Source organism: Onthophagus taurus, chromosome 11 (assembly GCF_036711975.1).
Source record: "Onthophagus taurus isolate NC chromosome 11, IU_Otau_3.0, whole genome shotgun sequence".
NCBI lineage: Eukaryota > Metazoa > Arthropoda > Insecta > Coleoptera > Scarabaeidae > Onthophagus > Onthophagus taurus.
The window spans coordinates 216828-232977 of NC_091976.1; the positions used below are offsets into that span (position 1 = coordinate 216828).

A 16150-nucleotide genomic window follows, 5' to 3' on the forward strand; every position below is an offset into this window, starting at 1 on the left:
GAAAATATTTGACTTGAATAGTTTTTTTTTTGTTTAGGTTTTACTTCAATTATTATTTATTGCTGATGTTTCACGTCGCCGAGTTCATCTTCCGGAACACGACCGATCAAAACCAGGACGTCAAGTTGTAACTTTCTTACTAATTTGCAATATAACTATGTGGATTATATACACGTTCGAAATGAAAAAGGTTGAAGCAAATCCAATAATACCACGTTTTTATGGTTTTCTTGCGTGGGCGTTTATCCAAAGATTAACGCTTCCGTTGTGTATTTTCCATCGTTTCCATTCGGCGGTTACGCTAGCGGAAATATGGAAAACGAGCTATAAAGCAAGGATTGAATAAAACGATCTTTAAATGAAACGATAAGATTTTGAGCTCAAAAAAAAAACAATTTAATAGAAAAAAGTAAAGTTTAATGAAAATAAAAAGAATACATAGATACACAAATTGTTGATATTTTGCTCAGAATATAGTTTTTGGTGTAAATAATTTCGACATATCTACAAATTTTAAATGTGGTTTGAACTGTTTTTTGCGGTTTTAGCACACAACACATACAAAAAAGAATATATATAAAAGAATAACACAACATTTCTTTAAAAAAAGAGGATTCCAGAAAAAAAATTAAAAGAGGTAATTTAAAGATTATATTATACTTAATAATGAATAGTGAGTTATTTAGAAATCAACTACTAATATTAATGATAAATGTGTGGTATTTATTAAAGAAAATTACAAAAAAAAATAATAAATTAAAAATCATAAAGGAATCATTTTTTCTACCTTGTACAAAGCCATAGAAATGTTTTCGCCCTTAAATTTCTACTTTTATATATTTAAAAAAAACCAAAAAGGAAAACATCACTAAAAGAAAAAAATCTCTAGGAAAAAGCCCATAGTTTTTAATAACTTTTTAACTTACTACTATTGTAAATTTTTGTGGACCATCAGAAAATTATAAACAAAACGAATAAGTCGGATTTATTTTAAGATAGGTTTTCGTTGAATGTTTACCAAACCTATAACAAAAATTTACCAAACCTTTAACAAAACTACCAAAAAATAATGAAAGCGTCACACTAAAAACGAACGAACTTAACACAAACATTCCTAATCTCACCAAATATTGTTCGTTATAAGCTTAAGATTTTACAAAAAAAGAATATGAAACCAAACTTTTATAAACAATGTGATTCCATTATAACAGTATACAAAATTAATAATTTTATTATGGGTGTATCATTATATGTTATTCGCAATATCCGAATTTGGTCAATGCCCGAATTTTTCAAACAAACTTGCTGATGTACTTGATTTTCATTCATATTCTTGTTAGCAGCATTCTTACCGTCGATGCTCCATGATAGATGTATTGAATAGTACTATGTCTGTCTGCATCATGACCAAAAAATCGAATAATGAAAAGTTTCACTTTGATATCTTACTTCGTTCTGATTGGTAAATCATTTGATTAATTACATATATGTACAAATGTATTAACCCAGCCCAACTAAATAACTACAGGGTTTTCCAATAAGAGGTGTTATTTTGATATTCAAAGAAAAATGCCATTTTTTAGTATAAATGATCGGATGTTTATTTCATTATAAAGAAGAAGGTATGCCGTTAATAGTGGAAAATAACATTAGGCAAATGACCACCACGACCACGCTTACAGGACAATATCCTTTCCATGAAATTTTCCATAACCAAATTGCAAAGTGGCTGCCCTATGTCCTCAATAGCCTCATGAATTCCATCTTTGAGGTCTTGAATCGACACTGGGCTGTTGGCGTACACCTTCTCTTGCACGTGGCCCCAAAGGAAGAAGTCGCAAGGTGTTAAATCACAAGATCTCGGTGGCCAATTGTGATCACCTCTTCGAGAGATAACACGGTCCGGAAACTTTTCCCGTAAAAGATCAATGGTTTCGTTGCTTGTGTGACACGTAGCACGGTCTTGTTGAAAGTAAACGTTGTCCACATCAATACCATTCAATTCCGGCCATAAAAAATCATTAATCATCTCTCGATAGCGCAATCCATGTTGCTCCAGCCTCATTTTCGAAAAAGGTCCAATGACTCCGCCGGACCATAAACCGCACCAAACAGTCACACGTTGAGGATAGAGAGGCTTTTCAACAATAACTCTTGGGTTTTCCGAGCCCCAGATGCAACAATTTTGCTTGTTGACGAAGCCACCGAGGTGGAAATGGGCCTCATCACTCAAGATGATTTTTCGATGGAATTCCGGATCATTTTCATGCATTTCAACGACCCAATCAGCAAAGACACGACGTTGTTGATGATCGGACGGCTTGAGTTCTTGTGTTAACTGAAGTTTATAAGCCTTAAGACCCAAATCTTTATGCAAAATACGGTGTAATGACGTTTGTGGAATGCCTAATTCCAAAGAACGACGAGGAATGTGTTTTCTTCAACACTTTCGGCTACAGCAGCAATATTCTCGGCTGTTCTTGAGCGACGTGCACGGGTTTTATTCTTCACATCACTAACTTGTCCCAACAGCTCGAATTTTTCCACCAATTTCTGTATTGCGGTCCGACAAGGTGCTTCACGACGACCCAAAAATCAAAAATGTTCGAGTTTCACGAACCGTCTCTGCCAAAATTTCACCATTTTTATAGTGAATTTTAATAATTTCAATGCGTTGTTGAAGCGTGTATCGTTCCATTTTTATTAATGGCGTACTTTCTACTTGTCAAATGTCAAAAAATGACAGCTTCAAAAGTGACATCTACCGAAATAACGGGCTATTCAAAATAACACCTCTTATTGGAAAACCTTTATATGGCTTCATCAGTTTTGGGTTCTAAGATTCTGAATGGTGAAAATTATTTCGGTATGGTGTGACACATTTTGCAACATTTGTAGCGTGTTGCGGAGAGGAATAAAACGGTTGAAACAAATTTAATGGACGTAATTCTTCTAGAAATGAAACATCAAAGGTTATAGCGAACGGCATAATGGAAAAAAATAAGATGCAATATTTAATTCTACATGTAGTATGTGAGGAGTTACTGGTTTCTGAAATATGAAATTTTTAATTTTCTTCTTTTTTTGAATTTTACGGCGATTGACGTTAAGAAGCAGAATTGGATTCGAAAAATCAAAACAACGAGGTTTATGGAAACTAAAAAATTATATAAAGCAGGTTTAAACTGAATTAAATTTCCATTCAAATGCTTTTTATCTCATTCTGATATCTCACTTGGCTTTTTATATACGATTTTTTTATTTTCCCTTATTTTGTAAAACACCACAATTAATATCAAGAAGCAGAGTTTAATTCAAAAAATCAGAACGAGGTTTATAAAAATTGGGAAATTATATAAGGCAGGCTAAAACTAGATTTCATTTCCATTCAAATGCTTTTTATCTCATTGTGATATCTCCCCAAGATTTTGAGATACGAAAGAAATTAATGTGTGATCTATCTTGTAGTTAACAATTCTTTCGACATTATTACGGTGATATAAGAGCTAGAAATTGACGATGCACATATTCACTAGTTGAAAAAATATTTTCATGTATTATCTTTTGATTCTGAAACCCAAAACGTTCCGACACAAAGCCAAACAGTGCTTGCTATGTCTTCAACATCTTGTTCTGCGTTACAAAGATGCAAACCGTGTCAAAATCACTGGGCACGCTTTGTATCTTTGTTAATCACTTCCTTAATCTCGATTTTCAAAATTTAAATTTCTTGCTATATTCTATAGGACATAAAAGGGAATACACATTAAAATAGAAATCATTGGAATTATTCTGTTCGGCTTGTCCTTAAAGTTAAACGTTTTGAATATATTCTCTAAATGCTGGGTACGGAATTTCATATTAGAGAAGTGTTGCAAAAACTGCTGGTTTTAGAAACACTTTATATATTCTATTGAAAAGTGAGTAGATTAGGGTATTTTCTCCGGTTACTCGTGCTCCTCCAAAATGCTTAATCTCAGAGGAGTGCCCTTTCAAATATGACATATTAGTCGAAAAATCCCAATTTTGAGTACTAAATTTTACATGGCAAGGGTAGTTGCCAAATCAGCATATAAAAATAGAAATGCTAATAGATTGGAGATTAAGGGATTAAGTGAGAAAGAAAAATCCATTCTATCTTGCAAATTAATATCTTTCAACCTCTCAATGTTATGGGTACCATCTATAACGTCAATTTTGTAGAAGCTGCAGTATCATCTTAACTAAGGTAGATAAATGGTTTAAAGGAAACTAATAGTCTTAAAGAATTGAAGATACACAAACATTATCTTCATAAATATATTGTTCATTATATATTATTTTAAAGAGAAATCCTTAAACTACAATCTGAAACACATTTGTTTTCTTAGATTCATTTATGAAGTAATTTATGCTAAAAAATACAGATAATGGACAAATTCAGTATTGAGAATAACATATACGTTACCTAAAGAAACCTAAGTTAAAAATTACACAACACCTCGTTTTTAATTTCACTCAGAAATTAGGTTTTTATGAATAAAGATAAAATATATAAACACGCCATTTCGTCAAGTTCTGACAAAAATATGCAACAAGTTTGAATACACTTAAATGATTGGCGACATTTTAGTACAGCAACTATCCTATAATATTATTTTTGTAATTCGCGACGGTAATGAAAGCTCTAACAGTACTCAAACGGGTGCTGTAATGAGACTCCTTACAGCATCCGATGCTGTAATGAGATTTTAGCAACATTTTATGGAGCCAGTTCAAGTTGGTGACATTGCGTCATTAATTTTTCTAGTTGTCAATGTGACAATTTTTGTCTATGGATGTTTAAACACGTTCTTAGCATCGAATACAAGGTCCGCAATGATGAGGACATTGAGCACTGAGCAATTTCTCTTATTTTGGGAGGTGTACATGGAACATTTTTTCAGGTGAATACATTTTGTGTTTTGACAGTTTCTAATTGTCAATTCAAATTTCTGTTTTCAAGTGTTACGGTGTTACCAACTGCTACATACCTATTTCCCTACATTGACAAAATTTATTTTATTTTTGTTCAAAAAAAAGGATAAAAACGCGAATTACAAAAAATAGCATAAAAAACACGTTTCATAAGACTTAAAGCACTCATTCATTAATAAACTCGTGGCTTCGCCACTCGTTTTTCAACTTGAATTCGTGCATTTCAAGCGTGTCTTACGAAACTTGTTTTTTAATATACTATTTTGTAATTCGCGACGGTAATGAAAGCTATAACAGTACTCAAACGGGTGCTGTAATGAGACTTCTTACAGCATTCGATGCTGTAATGAGATTTTAGTAACAGTTTATGGAACCAGTTCAAGTTGGTGACATTGAGTCATTAATTTTTCTAGTTGTCAATGTGACAATGTTTGTCTATGGGCGTTTTTAGCATCGAATACAAGGTCCACAATAATGAGGACATTGAACTCTGAGCAATTTCTCTTATTTTGGAAAGTGTACATGAAACATTTTTGTCAGGTGAAAATATTTTGTGTTCTGACAGTTTCTAATTGTCAATTCAAATTTCTATTTTCAAGTGTTACGGTGTTACCAACTGCTACATACCTATTTCCCTACATTGTCAAAATTTATTTTATTTTTGAGAAAAAAAAAGGATAATAACGCGAATTACAAAAAATAGCATAAAAAACACGTTTTATAAGACTTAAAGCACTCATTCATTAAAAAACTCGTACCTTCGCCACTCGTTTTTCAACTTGTATTCGTGCATTTCAAACGTGTCTTACGAAACTTGTTTTTTAATATACGATTACCTCCTACACTTTGGAGACCAAGAATACTAAAATGGAATCTTCTCAGAATGAAAAAGTTCAAGCACAAATACATTTGTATAGAATTTCATATATTTTAAGTGCGATGGTCATTACCACAACGTACTTACATAAATTAATTAGTACTCTGCCAAGAGTCATAATGTTTGTCATAAGAAACCATGTTCTAACACCTCCAACGGCTCAGTACCAGCATATTGTCTGTGATGAAAATTTAAGTACACCAACTACCCTAAATGTTTTCTGACGGTTATGACTGGATCCAGATTCCTGTAGAAGTAAGTGCTTGAACAGTCATCTACAAATTCCCCACCACTCAGCCAATAGACTAAAAAGCTATTTACATTCAAACTGTCTACCACAGATAACGTTGTGCAGAGTACATTTTAAGTGCGATTGCACTTTGCCAAGAACCATGATCTAACATCTCAAATAGCTCAATACCATCATACTGTCTGTGATGCAAATTATACGAGATCTGCGGCATCTACAATAATTCAATTTTGATTAAGCCAATCATTTAAAGGTATTTGTTTTTCCAGAATATGTTCATTGATTGTTATTCTAAAACATAATCAGCACTGTAAGCTACAGAAAAATATCTCACCATCCAGTGATGTTCACGAACCGGTCTCAATTAACCAACTATATATAAACACAGAGTGATCACCAGAGTCGATCGTTCACTATAAACAATGGTTTCTTCAGTTGATGTATGAACATGGTGTCAAATTAAGATCGACCTTACTTAGACACTTTGTACTACATAACATATACATTGCATACATGCATATACAATTACTATGGATATAGAGTATTCAAAATGCTTCCGCAAAATTTATGATTCGATCTAATAAAAATATAAAGATAATTTCGAGATTTCAATTTGAAATATCGTGTATCCTTAGTAAATGTGAAAAGTCAGAAACAGAAACAGTCTAATACATTGAATAATAATCGTTGTCGAGAGAAATAAAATTACAAAATAAAACATCCCGCATTTACAAACGGGATTATTCTATATGTTTCGTGGAATCGTGTTATTAATATATAAGAAATATGAAAAGAGTGAAAATTTGTCAAAATGATAATATAACATTTAAATACTGTTATAGAGATTAGAGTATGAAATAAAATATTCATAAAAAAAGAAAAAAATAGTTATACTACTTTTAATAAAATAGTAAGTTATCATTCTGATTTACTTTAATTATCAGGCAATAATTATTAATATTTAATAATGTATGAAGGTGAAATTTTTTAATATTTCCACAATTGATACATAAACAACGGTTTTATTTATTAGAAATCGTATACGGAATGATTCTTTAATTATTTAAATTGAAAAAGTATTCTGTATACATTTTTGTTAGAACTCGTTTATCAACGTATAAATAATGTTTAAACTAGACATTGACAAACTAGTTCTAATACTTTAAATATTTATTATTCAGTCTTTCCAACCTCTAAATAAAAAAAATTATTTATTAATTTCTAAAAATATATTATAACTAATAACATAAGAAGTTGGGGAGACTTTGTTTATTTATTACTTTCTTTAAAACGAAGATTTAAACAAAACTTAGAAACGTGTAATCGTCTATTTAATATTAAGAAAGAAATAAAAATGATTTACAATTTACAGGGTGATTCACTTATGACTTACATTTCTTTCATGTTAATCGATAATAAACTAAAACTATTTTTAGAATTTCAATGTATTTCTGTATTTCAGTAATAAATCATTTTAACTAAATCACCCTGCATATATTATACATATATACAAAAAATAATATGTACTTACTTAAGCTCCATAAATATGTCCATGTATATGGTATTAAAAACACTGCCGTATATATCTTTATCGTTAGCGATGTTTAAATGTCAACGTCAAAATAATATAAAAATAAAAGTAAAGAAATAAGATGAGTCTCAATTTAAGTAGAGTTTAATAAATAAATAATGTGGGCTTTATTAACAATATTTATTAATTTATTTCTTTTTTTTAGAACATTCTTAAAATATATTTGATATATTTTTTAGTATGTTGCGTGTATTTTTTCTGTACTAAAACTATTAAATAAATCTTAGAAATGCATTCATTTTTTACCATCTTTTCAACCTGTGATAGTAGTATTTATTAAAGATATAAAATTCAATAGAAACAGTAAAATATTAAGATACTATATTTATTCATATACAGAGTATTTCAAAACAACATTTAAACATTTATAGGGTATAACGAGGTATACCCTATAAACGAGGTGTTTTCGACCGTAGTATACGGTAAAACAAATACATAATACACCAAATAAATTGAAGAGTCTTAATGAACATCTTCAATCGTTGCCGATTTTTGAGTGAGTAGTTAGCAATCGTCAAAACGACATTGTCAGCAGACATCAAGTCAGCAGACACTTATCAACAGTTGATGAAAATATATAAATAACCAATTGTTTTAAACAATTTCCTAAGTGTCAAAAACTGATTTAGTAAGTAGCTGACCTCTTTAACACAACATATCCTGATCACCAACTCATTAGCCAAAGTATGGTGAGCCTAGCTGTGACTAAATTTAAAAAGCATGGGCATCTCTTGAAGCATATCTCGAAGTCTGGCCTACCAAATGTTTCAGGGGAGGTTCAACAGAACGTGGTTTTGGCTGAGCAAGAAAGCCCTCATGTTACTGTAAGGAGTATTGGGTCTAATTTGGACATTAGTAAATCAACGGTGCACAAAACTTTAAAACCTCAAAATATCATTCCGATACAATAAACCTCATTCGCGGGCAATGAATCGTAGTTTTTGTAACAACAATTTTGTAACAATGAGGCAAAGTCTTTGCCAAAAACATAATTTTTCCTGACGAAGGAATATTTACATACATTGAGTGGACAAGTAAATAGACAAAATTGTCGGTATTGGACTACCCAAAATCCAAATTAGCCAAGAAAGTCGCACACCCAATATTCCCAAAAGATTTGAGGAAACCTTAACTGGAAAGAGATATTTAAATTTTTTCAAAACGATGTCATTCGTTCCATCCCGATAATGCTGACCGAACTCAATTCCAACGGCAGTTATTCCAACAAGAATAATAGACACTCAGGGAATTGTTTAAAATAATTGGTTACCATAGTTACCTAATTACTGAAGTAATTAAACTTTGAAGTAATTTTTTCATATGTAACCAATATTAATATTAACTGTACTAGATTCTGAAGAAAATCTTCTTTCATATTCCGTAATAAAAATGGGGGATTGCCATTTGCTAAAATTATCGATGACGTTAATCTGATATGATTAACAGCAGGGCAGTGGCATAAAACATGCTCAACCGCCTTCTCATCCTCCGCACATAGTCGGCATTCAACATCGTCGGCTAGACCCAACAAGTTGAGGTGTGTTTTTAATCGGCAGTGCCCAGTAAAGACACCCATTAGAATTTTAATGCTGGGTTTGGCAGTACGCATGTTAATAAACAAATCATTCACGTCTCATTCCAGGAGAATTGGTCCACAGTAGGCGAAGCCTCTCTTCAGCCCACCGTCCAATCGTATGTTTATCGTATGTTCGCAAATGATACACCAACTGCTAGTTCTGGCCCCACAAACGCTTTAGCGCTGCCCTCTCTGAAACTCTGTTATCACAACTCAGTGTGTTTAATGTTCTCTTATAGTCATTAACTAGAGCCGACACCGTTTTCACGGCTTGCAGCGCCTGGGGAGCGGCTTGACTATCTGAAATAAATCGTGCTGTCACGTTCTCCCCCCCTCTTTCAAAAAGGATTTTAGCACCCATGTCAATAGCAACTACTTCCGCCAGTACAGTACGTACGCACGCTGCACAGTGGTCCGAAAACACTCAAAACCCGATCGAAAATGAATTGAAAAAAAAATTTTATAGTTTTGTTTTTTTAAATGTTACATATATTTTAACTATTAATAGACTCTTAGTGAAGTTTATGAAGTCTTTGGTGTTTTACAATAGCTACTGCGCGAAATAAATTGCTATTACAATTACCTTATTTTGTATAAGGAAATTTTTTAGAAAACGACACAACTTTAGAAAACAAAAAAGATGGTATATCACTACTTGAAAATATTGTGTCGTTGGTTTCTTATAAAGTACAGAAAGGTCTTCATTTTACGCCTTTCCAAATTTCAAAATATGTTTGTTGAAAAAAATTACAACCATTTCTATTGACGTCAATGAATACATATATTTTTTGACCATTCAATCTTTTAAATTAAATATCTTGCGAGCGAACAAAATCGAACAATTGTAGCTAACATTTTTTTATTGCTGAAGGTATAGTGTACATAGCATAAGAAAGAAATCTTGCGCCAACGTACGCCTTAACCAAAAAATTGGCAGTCAAAGATTACTTAACACATAATTGTGGATTTTATTTATCAACAAGCAAAAAACAAACAAGTACGCAGATTTAGAGAGTGTCACACAAGAAAATGTGGTAGACTTCAAACAAATGAAGATTTATTTAAAAGACTATTACTGAGCTCCGATCCATTTATTACTAACTTTTATAAAGAATGTTCAGAAAGATATAAAAATATGAATGAAGACATGAAAAATTTACTTATACTGGACAAATCTCTAGAAGAAAAGGAAGGTAAAGAAGAAGATGATGATGATGAAGAAAGTGAAGAAGAAGACAATAATGATGAAGAAGTAAATATAGAGGAACAAGATTTAGAAAATGAAGAAGACTCACACAAATTGAGATAAATTTTGTTATGTTGGTGAATATAACAAAATATTTTATATTATCTCGAATAATTTGAAATGTATGTGGACTATCTCAGTATCATGGGAAAATTCTACTATAAGTAGGCTGCAAACTTACGTATTATGGTCTCCAATATCACTTCAAATTAAGAGCGATTTTTCGAGTTTATTCTCGAATAGTTCTTAAAACATTTTTAGTAAAAGCTAAGTAAAATTGAGCTATCTAACCAACTAATTCTGCCAATTAATTTTGCCACATTTTTATCAAATTCCATTTCTGATAGGGTAAAAAAATATGGGGCGTTCCATTTAAAATTTTCGACTTTCTTACCATTGAATATGGAGAAACGATAATTCAATTTTTGACCACCCTGTATAAGATACTTTAATACAACAAATGACAATCTGTTTGACAACATCTCAAGAGTAATCGTGCCAATTTAGAGCTTTTTTGAATGAGCGTTGGCTAAGATATAATGTTTTAAAGAGCATAAAGTAATTTGCCAAAGAAAAACTTAAAAACAAAATAACTCGAAAACGAAAAATGGTAGGTACCAATAACTTTTATCAAAGTCAACTTACTTTGTCGAATATAATTAAAAGGTGCATTAAAAACTATAGCATTCCATTTAAAATAACGAAGTTGTGGTCTACATCCGGTAGACTGGAAGTGGCGGCCATCTTGAAAGTATTTTAGATCGAATGCTTATAATGAACAATCCATGTTGTCAAAATTTCAAACCGCTACGAATAGTGGTACCTAAAAAAGTTCTAACGAACCAATTGCGTGAGACATCCGGTATAGGTCCTCTATAAAACAATTTCGATAGGAATTTGCGATCACGTAATTACACAAAAAAATGTGAAGTAATATACGTCTAATGTTTTGCACAAAATTTTATAGTAATATTCTTCTTTAAAGTCCTAATTTATATGAAAAGAAAATGAGTATGAATTTAAATAAAGTACTGCTTGCGTAGTACTACTTCCGGTTGACGAATTTAATTCAAATTTTGACACAACATTACCCTTTTGGTCTTATAATCATATGCCAAGTTTCATAAAGCTAGCTAATTGCTAACACCAAAATAATATTTTCGATCGGGTTTTCTTACCGCTCGGACCACTGTGCGCTGCAAGCTTGCTTAATGCGAGGTGTCTGGCAGTATACTCCTGCTCCGATACTTTCCGACGTTTTTGATCCATCTGTGAACATGCAAATATCTGCCTAAACCAGAGAATTTTCGTTTCTTTTTCAGCCCATTGGTAAGACATGTCGGAAGATTGCACCATATTGCTTAAGTCTGTAAATGGTAGTTTTAGCCACTTTCTCTATATGCAAATTCAAAGGAGATGGGCCAAACAAAACATCCATTGCTAGAGTTGGCGTTGTGCTTATCGCACCAGCGATTGCCAATCCAGCTACTCGTTGAATTCGTGAAAGTTTGCTGATAACTGAAGTCTGTCGGACTTTCCTATTCCAAGCTGCGGCTCCGTATGTGACCATAGGTCTAACCACAGTCACATAGAGCTAGTACAGTCTTTCAGGGGTAAGACCCCAAAACTTTCCACAAAAACTACGACAAGTCCACAAGAATAGTCTACCTTTGTGCAAAACTCCCTGCAAATGTCCATTCCATGAGAGGGGTTTGTCTATGATTACTCCTAGATATTTGACTTCCTTTAAGAAAGGAATTTCTTCACCTTGGATAGTTGGGCGGATTAGTCTATTCAATTTTCGTCTCCTGGTGAAGGGTACAACAATTGTCTTTTGCGGGTTTATCGACAAATGGTATCTAGGGTCACTTGGAGGACTTACCATAACGACAATGTAATGAACATAAGCTTGTATTTCTATACCCACGGCTTCTACTATTGGAATCAGATCATCAACCAGAAGGGACCAAAACAGGGGAGATAACACCCTTCCCTGCGGATAGCCACCTTCCGGCCTAAAGCGTATCGTGTCGTCACCATGGAGTGAACTAGAAACTATTCTACTATCAAGCGTATTGCGGATCCAACCCACTATAGTTGCTTCCGCTCCCATGTCAAGACCAGCTCTTTCAAGAGATTGTGGTATAGCATATGGAAGGTAACGCACCTTCTACAGTGTGTCCCCGGATTGTGTCCCCGTAAGGTATAATTGACGATAAATTTTTGAATTCAAATTCCATCTGTTGCAATTAAAGTCTGGATGTCATAAAACGAAATATAACCAAGTTTTACGTCAAATATCCTCAAGGTACCAAAGTTAACGCAAGAAGTTTGTTAACCGTTGCAGGTAAAGTGGTCTTTCTGAGCAATGTACAACAAAAGTTGATTAAGATAAAATGTTTGTTATGTTAAATTATAGCGATATGCCGAATTTTATTAATTTAGCATATAAAAGAAAAAATGAGTTTTTTCTTGAAATTTTTTTTCTAATATTCCGTTTTACAATAAAAACAAATGATCTGAGTGAACTAACAATTATCATTTGATAGCTTAGCTTTAGCCTATTGTCACATATTAATTTACATTACAATATAAAATATTTATAGTGAAGTGCTATGGAGTCGGGAACATTACTTACAATGCAGTTTTAAGCCAATTTGAGGAAAAATTTGAATTTTTAATAAATAAAAAAACGATTAAGACAGTTGTTAAAAATTTTCGGAAACGGGCAATATGGAAAATAAAAGGATGCTTTTAATTGAACATGATTCGGGTCGATTGTTGCAGTAACGAACACAATGGATTACGGTAAGGTATTGTTAAGAAAAAGGGCAGTTCAAGTCGGTATAAGTAAATCCCATTTGCAAGGAATTTATCGAGAAAATAAAATATTGCTGTATAAACCAAAATTTAATCACACTATCGAATTAGGTGATGAAGCAAAACGTTTAGATTATTGTTTGTGGCTTGGTTACAAAATTTTGAAAGACAGAACTTTTTTAAAAAACATAAATTTTTCGGACGAAGCATCGTTCACCACTAATGTACTATGGGTTACATTACAAAATTGTCGATTCTGGTCAAAGACTAATCCACATTATCGCATAGCTTGTAAACGCCAGTATTCCTAGAAAGTGTATGTGTAGGGTGCTGTTTTGTGATATTTGGAAATACTTGAAAATTGTTTATTTAATTATCTTCACGGCGTGGATTTAGAAAAGCGCAATAAATTATATTTCTAACAGATAGTTGCGGCCCACATTCCATCATTTTAATTAGAAATGGTTTAAATACCTTATTTGGAAAAAAATGAATTGGTAGATATAGTCCGCAACCATGGCCGCCAAGAAGTCTGGATTTATCTATTATGGATTTTTATGTTGGGGTTATGTAAAACAAAAAGTGTACGCTGAAAATTTTAATAACAATTTCGATCGTTTAACAAAAAATTGAAACTGTTATTAGAGAAATTTCGTTGGACTATATTAGAAAAAGTTATAAACAATGTCGGAAAAGGGCTGAATTATGTGTCAGTATTGGTGGTGGTATCATTGAATAATACCAAAAAGATATACTAGAAAAAACTTCTTTAGCTTGCTTTTATTTAAATATATATCGAGACTAGTTTCGAGGTTACACCCTCATCTTCAGTCGAAACTAGCAAAGACGAAAAAACGAAAAACACATTAAAATATTAAAATAAAACAGTTTAAAAAACTTACAGTCAAAATTTTCAAAGCGATTTATACATGAAAAGCGAAAAACTCAAACGAAAAAACATTATCTCGAAGAAAACTTCTTTAGAAGGTATGAACACGTTAAAATTGAAAAATAAATAATCACAATAAAAACATTCACAATATAACTCAAAATGTAAAATAACATACGACATCAAAATATATTAAAAATTTTTGTCAAAAACGAAAAACGAAAAGATGTCGACGGTGAGACGAGAACAAAGGAACTGGGAAAAAAGACTTGAGCGGGTTTTAAACCTGCATTGAACTACCCGGGCAAATAAACTTGTTATATAATTGTTTTATGATCTCTCAGAGACATAAAAATAGGTTTATTATACAATTGAAGTTGATCATTTAATAATTCGCAGTTATTGTTATTTTTGTGTTTGTTAATTTCCAAAATTTCGAGCAGATCTAGCCTATAACCTTTTTCACATTTATGTAGAAGTTTAGTGTTATTATAGTCTATCTTGTGGCCTGTTTCAATGTGATGTTTGAATACATTGGAATTATCTTTGGTTTTGTATTCTCGTATACGAGTCTCCAATTTACGCCCTGTTTGCCCAATATAAACTGAGTTACAATTAGAACAACCAATTGAATATATGCCACATTCTTTGAAAATATCTTTGTCCTTCATATGGTAGTTGGATAAAAGTCGAAGAATCGTGTTATTATTCGAAAATGCCAAGAAAAGATTATATTTGGAAAAAATGTGTTTTGCCTGAAAGGTGACATTATTGAAAGGAATGGGCTTATATTTCAAATTATTTAGAGTTTTAACATAAAGTGGGTCTCTTTGTTGCTGTATTTTATGAAATAATCTATTAATAATATGTTTTGGGAATTTATTATTATATGCAAGCTCAAACACATAGTCAATTTCTTTTATCCTATTCTGTTCGGAGAGGGGATAGTTAAATATTCTATTTATTAAAAATCTAAAATTAGCAAGTTTTTGTGACATAGGATGTTCTGAATCATAGGGAAGAGTTGTTGAGATGGTCGATGGTTTCCTATGAATGTTGTACTCAATTTTATATTTATCTGTTCTTGTTAAATTTAAGTCTAAAAAATTAAGTTGATCATTTTCTTCAATTTCTATAGTAAATTTAAGGTTCTTATTAACTTTATTCAAATAATTCAAAAAACTCATCAAATTTTCTCTGTTCCCTTCCCAAATGCAAAAAAAAGTTGGAGAAAATCGTCAGAAATACAAAACAGATGATTAATAAATGCAAGGAAACCCTGATTGAGTATACTCCATTTTTAAAGAATTCCAACTACAAATATTTTAACAGCTCATTCTTCATAAGTATAAACCCCACCATTCCAAAATTATACTCCCTCCCAAAGCTTCACAAAATGAACATGCCCATTAGACCTATTACCTCCTTTAATAACTCACCTACCCAAAAACTTGTTAATTTTATGTTAAACATATTTAAGGATATTAACTTTGCTCCGAAGTACTCCATTGATAATTCCACCCAATTCATAGAAATGACTAAAGATTTAAAAATAAAAGACAAAATTCTTGTTTCCTTCGACGTCACTAACCTTTACTCAAATGTTCCAATTGACCAAACATTAGAAATAACGTCAAAAATATTTAACTCATTTTCAGATAATAAAACGATCGTCGAACATTTAAATTATATTTTAAAACACATTGTCACTCAAAATTATTGTACATTTAACAACGAATACTACTTTATCTCGGAAGGTTTACCTATGGGCATGCCTTTATCAGGTCTCCTAGCAGATATCTTTTTAGATTACATAGAACAAAACTATATTATAAATAATATTAATCCTCACAAGAAAAATATTAGTAAATGGGTGAGATATGTCGACGACGTTTTTTGCATTTGGGAAGGGAACAGAGAAAATTTGATGAGTTTTTTGAATTAT

At 32.0% G+C, this 16150-nt stretch overlaps 1 protein-coding gene and 1 long non-coding RNA gene across 13 annotated transcripts in view; one reads left to right on the forward strand and one right to left on the reverse strand.

Moving 5' to 3' along the window:
* The window catches only part of LOC111429368 (Otopetrin-like a), a 97560-nt gene extending 89652 nt beyond the window's left edge, over positions 1 to 7908 (forward strand). For all 12 annotated transcript variants that reach the window (XM_071199774.1, XM_071199776.1, XM_071199771.1 and 9 more), the window contains one exon: positions 38 to 7908. In XM_071199774.1, the coding sequence (XP_071055875.1) occupies positions 38 to 346 (309 nt within the window). In that variant the 3' untranslated portion in view covers positions 347 to 7908. The remainder of the gene's footprint in view (positions 1 to 37) is intronic.
* Positions 7909 to 7980: 72 nt separating this feature from the next.
* LOC139431681 (uncharacterized) lies at positions 7981 to 14749 on the reverse strand. The gene is made up of 2 exons (XR_011641736.1): positions 14219 to 14749; positions 7981 to 14153 (listed from the first exon to the last, which is right to left on the reverse strand). It is a non-coding gene; the product is annotated as an uncharacterized lncRNA (long non-coding RNA).
* Positions 14750 to 16150: the final 1401 nt, after the last annotated feature.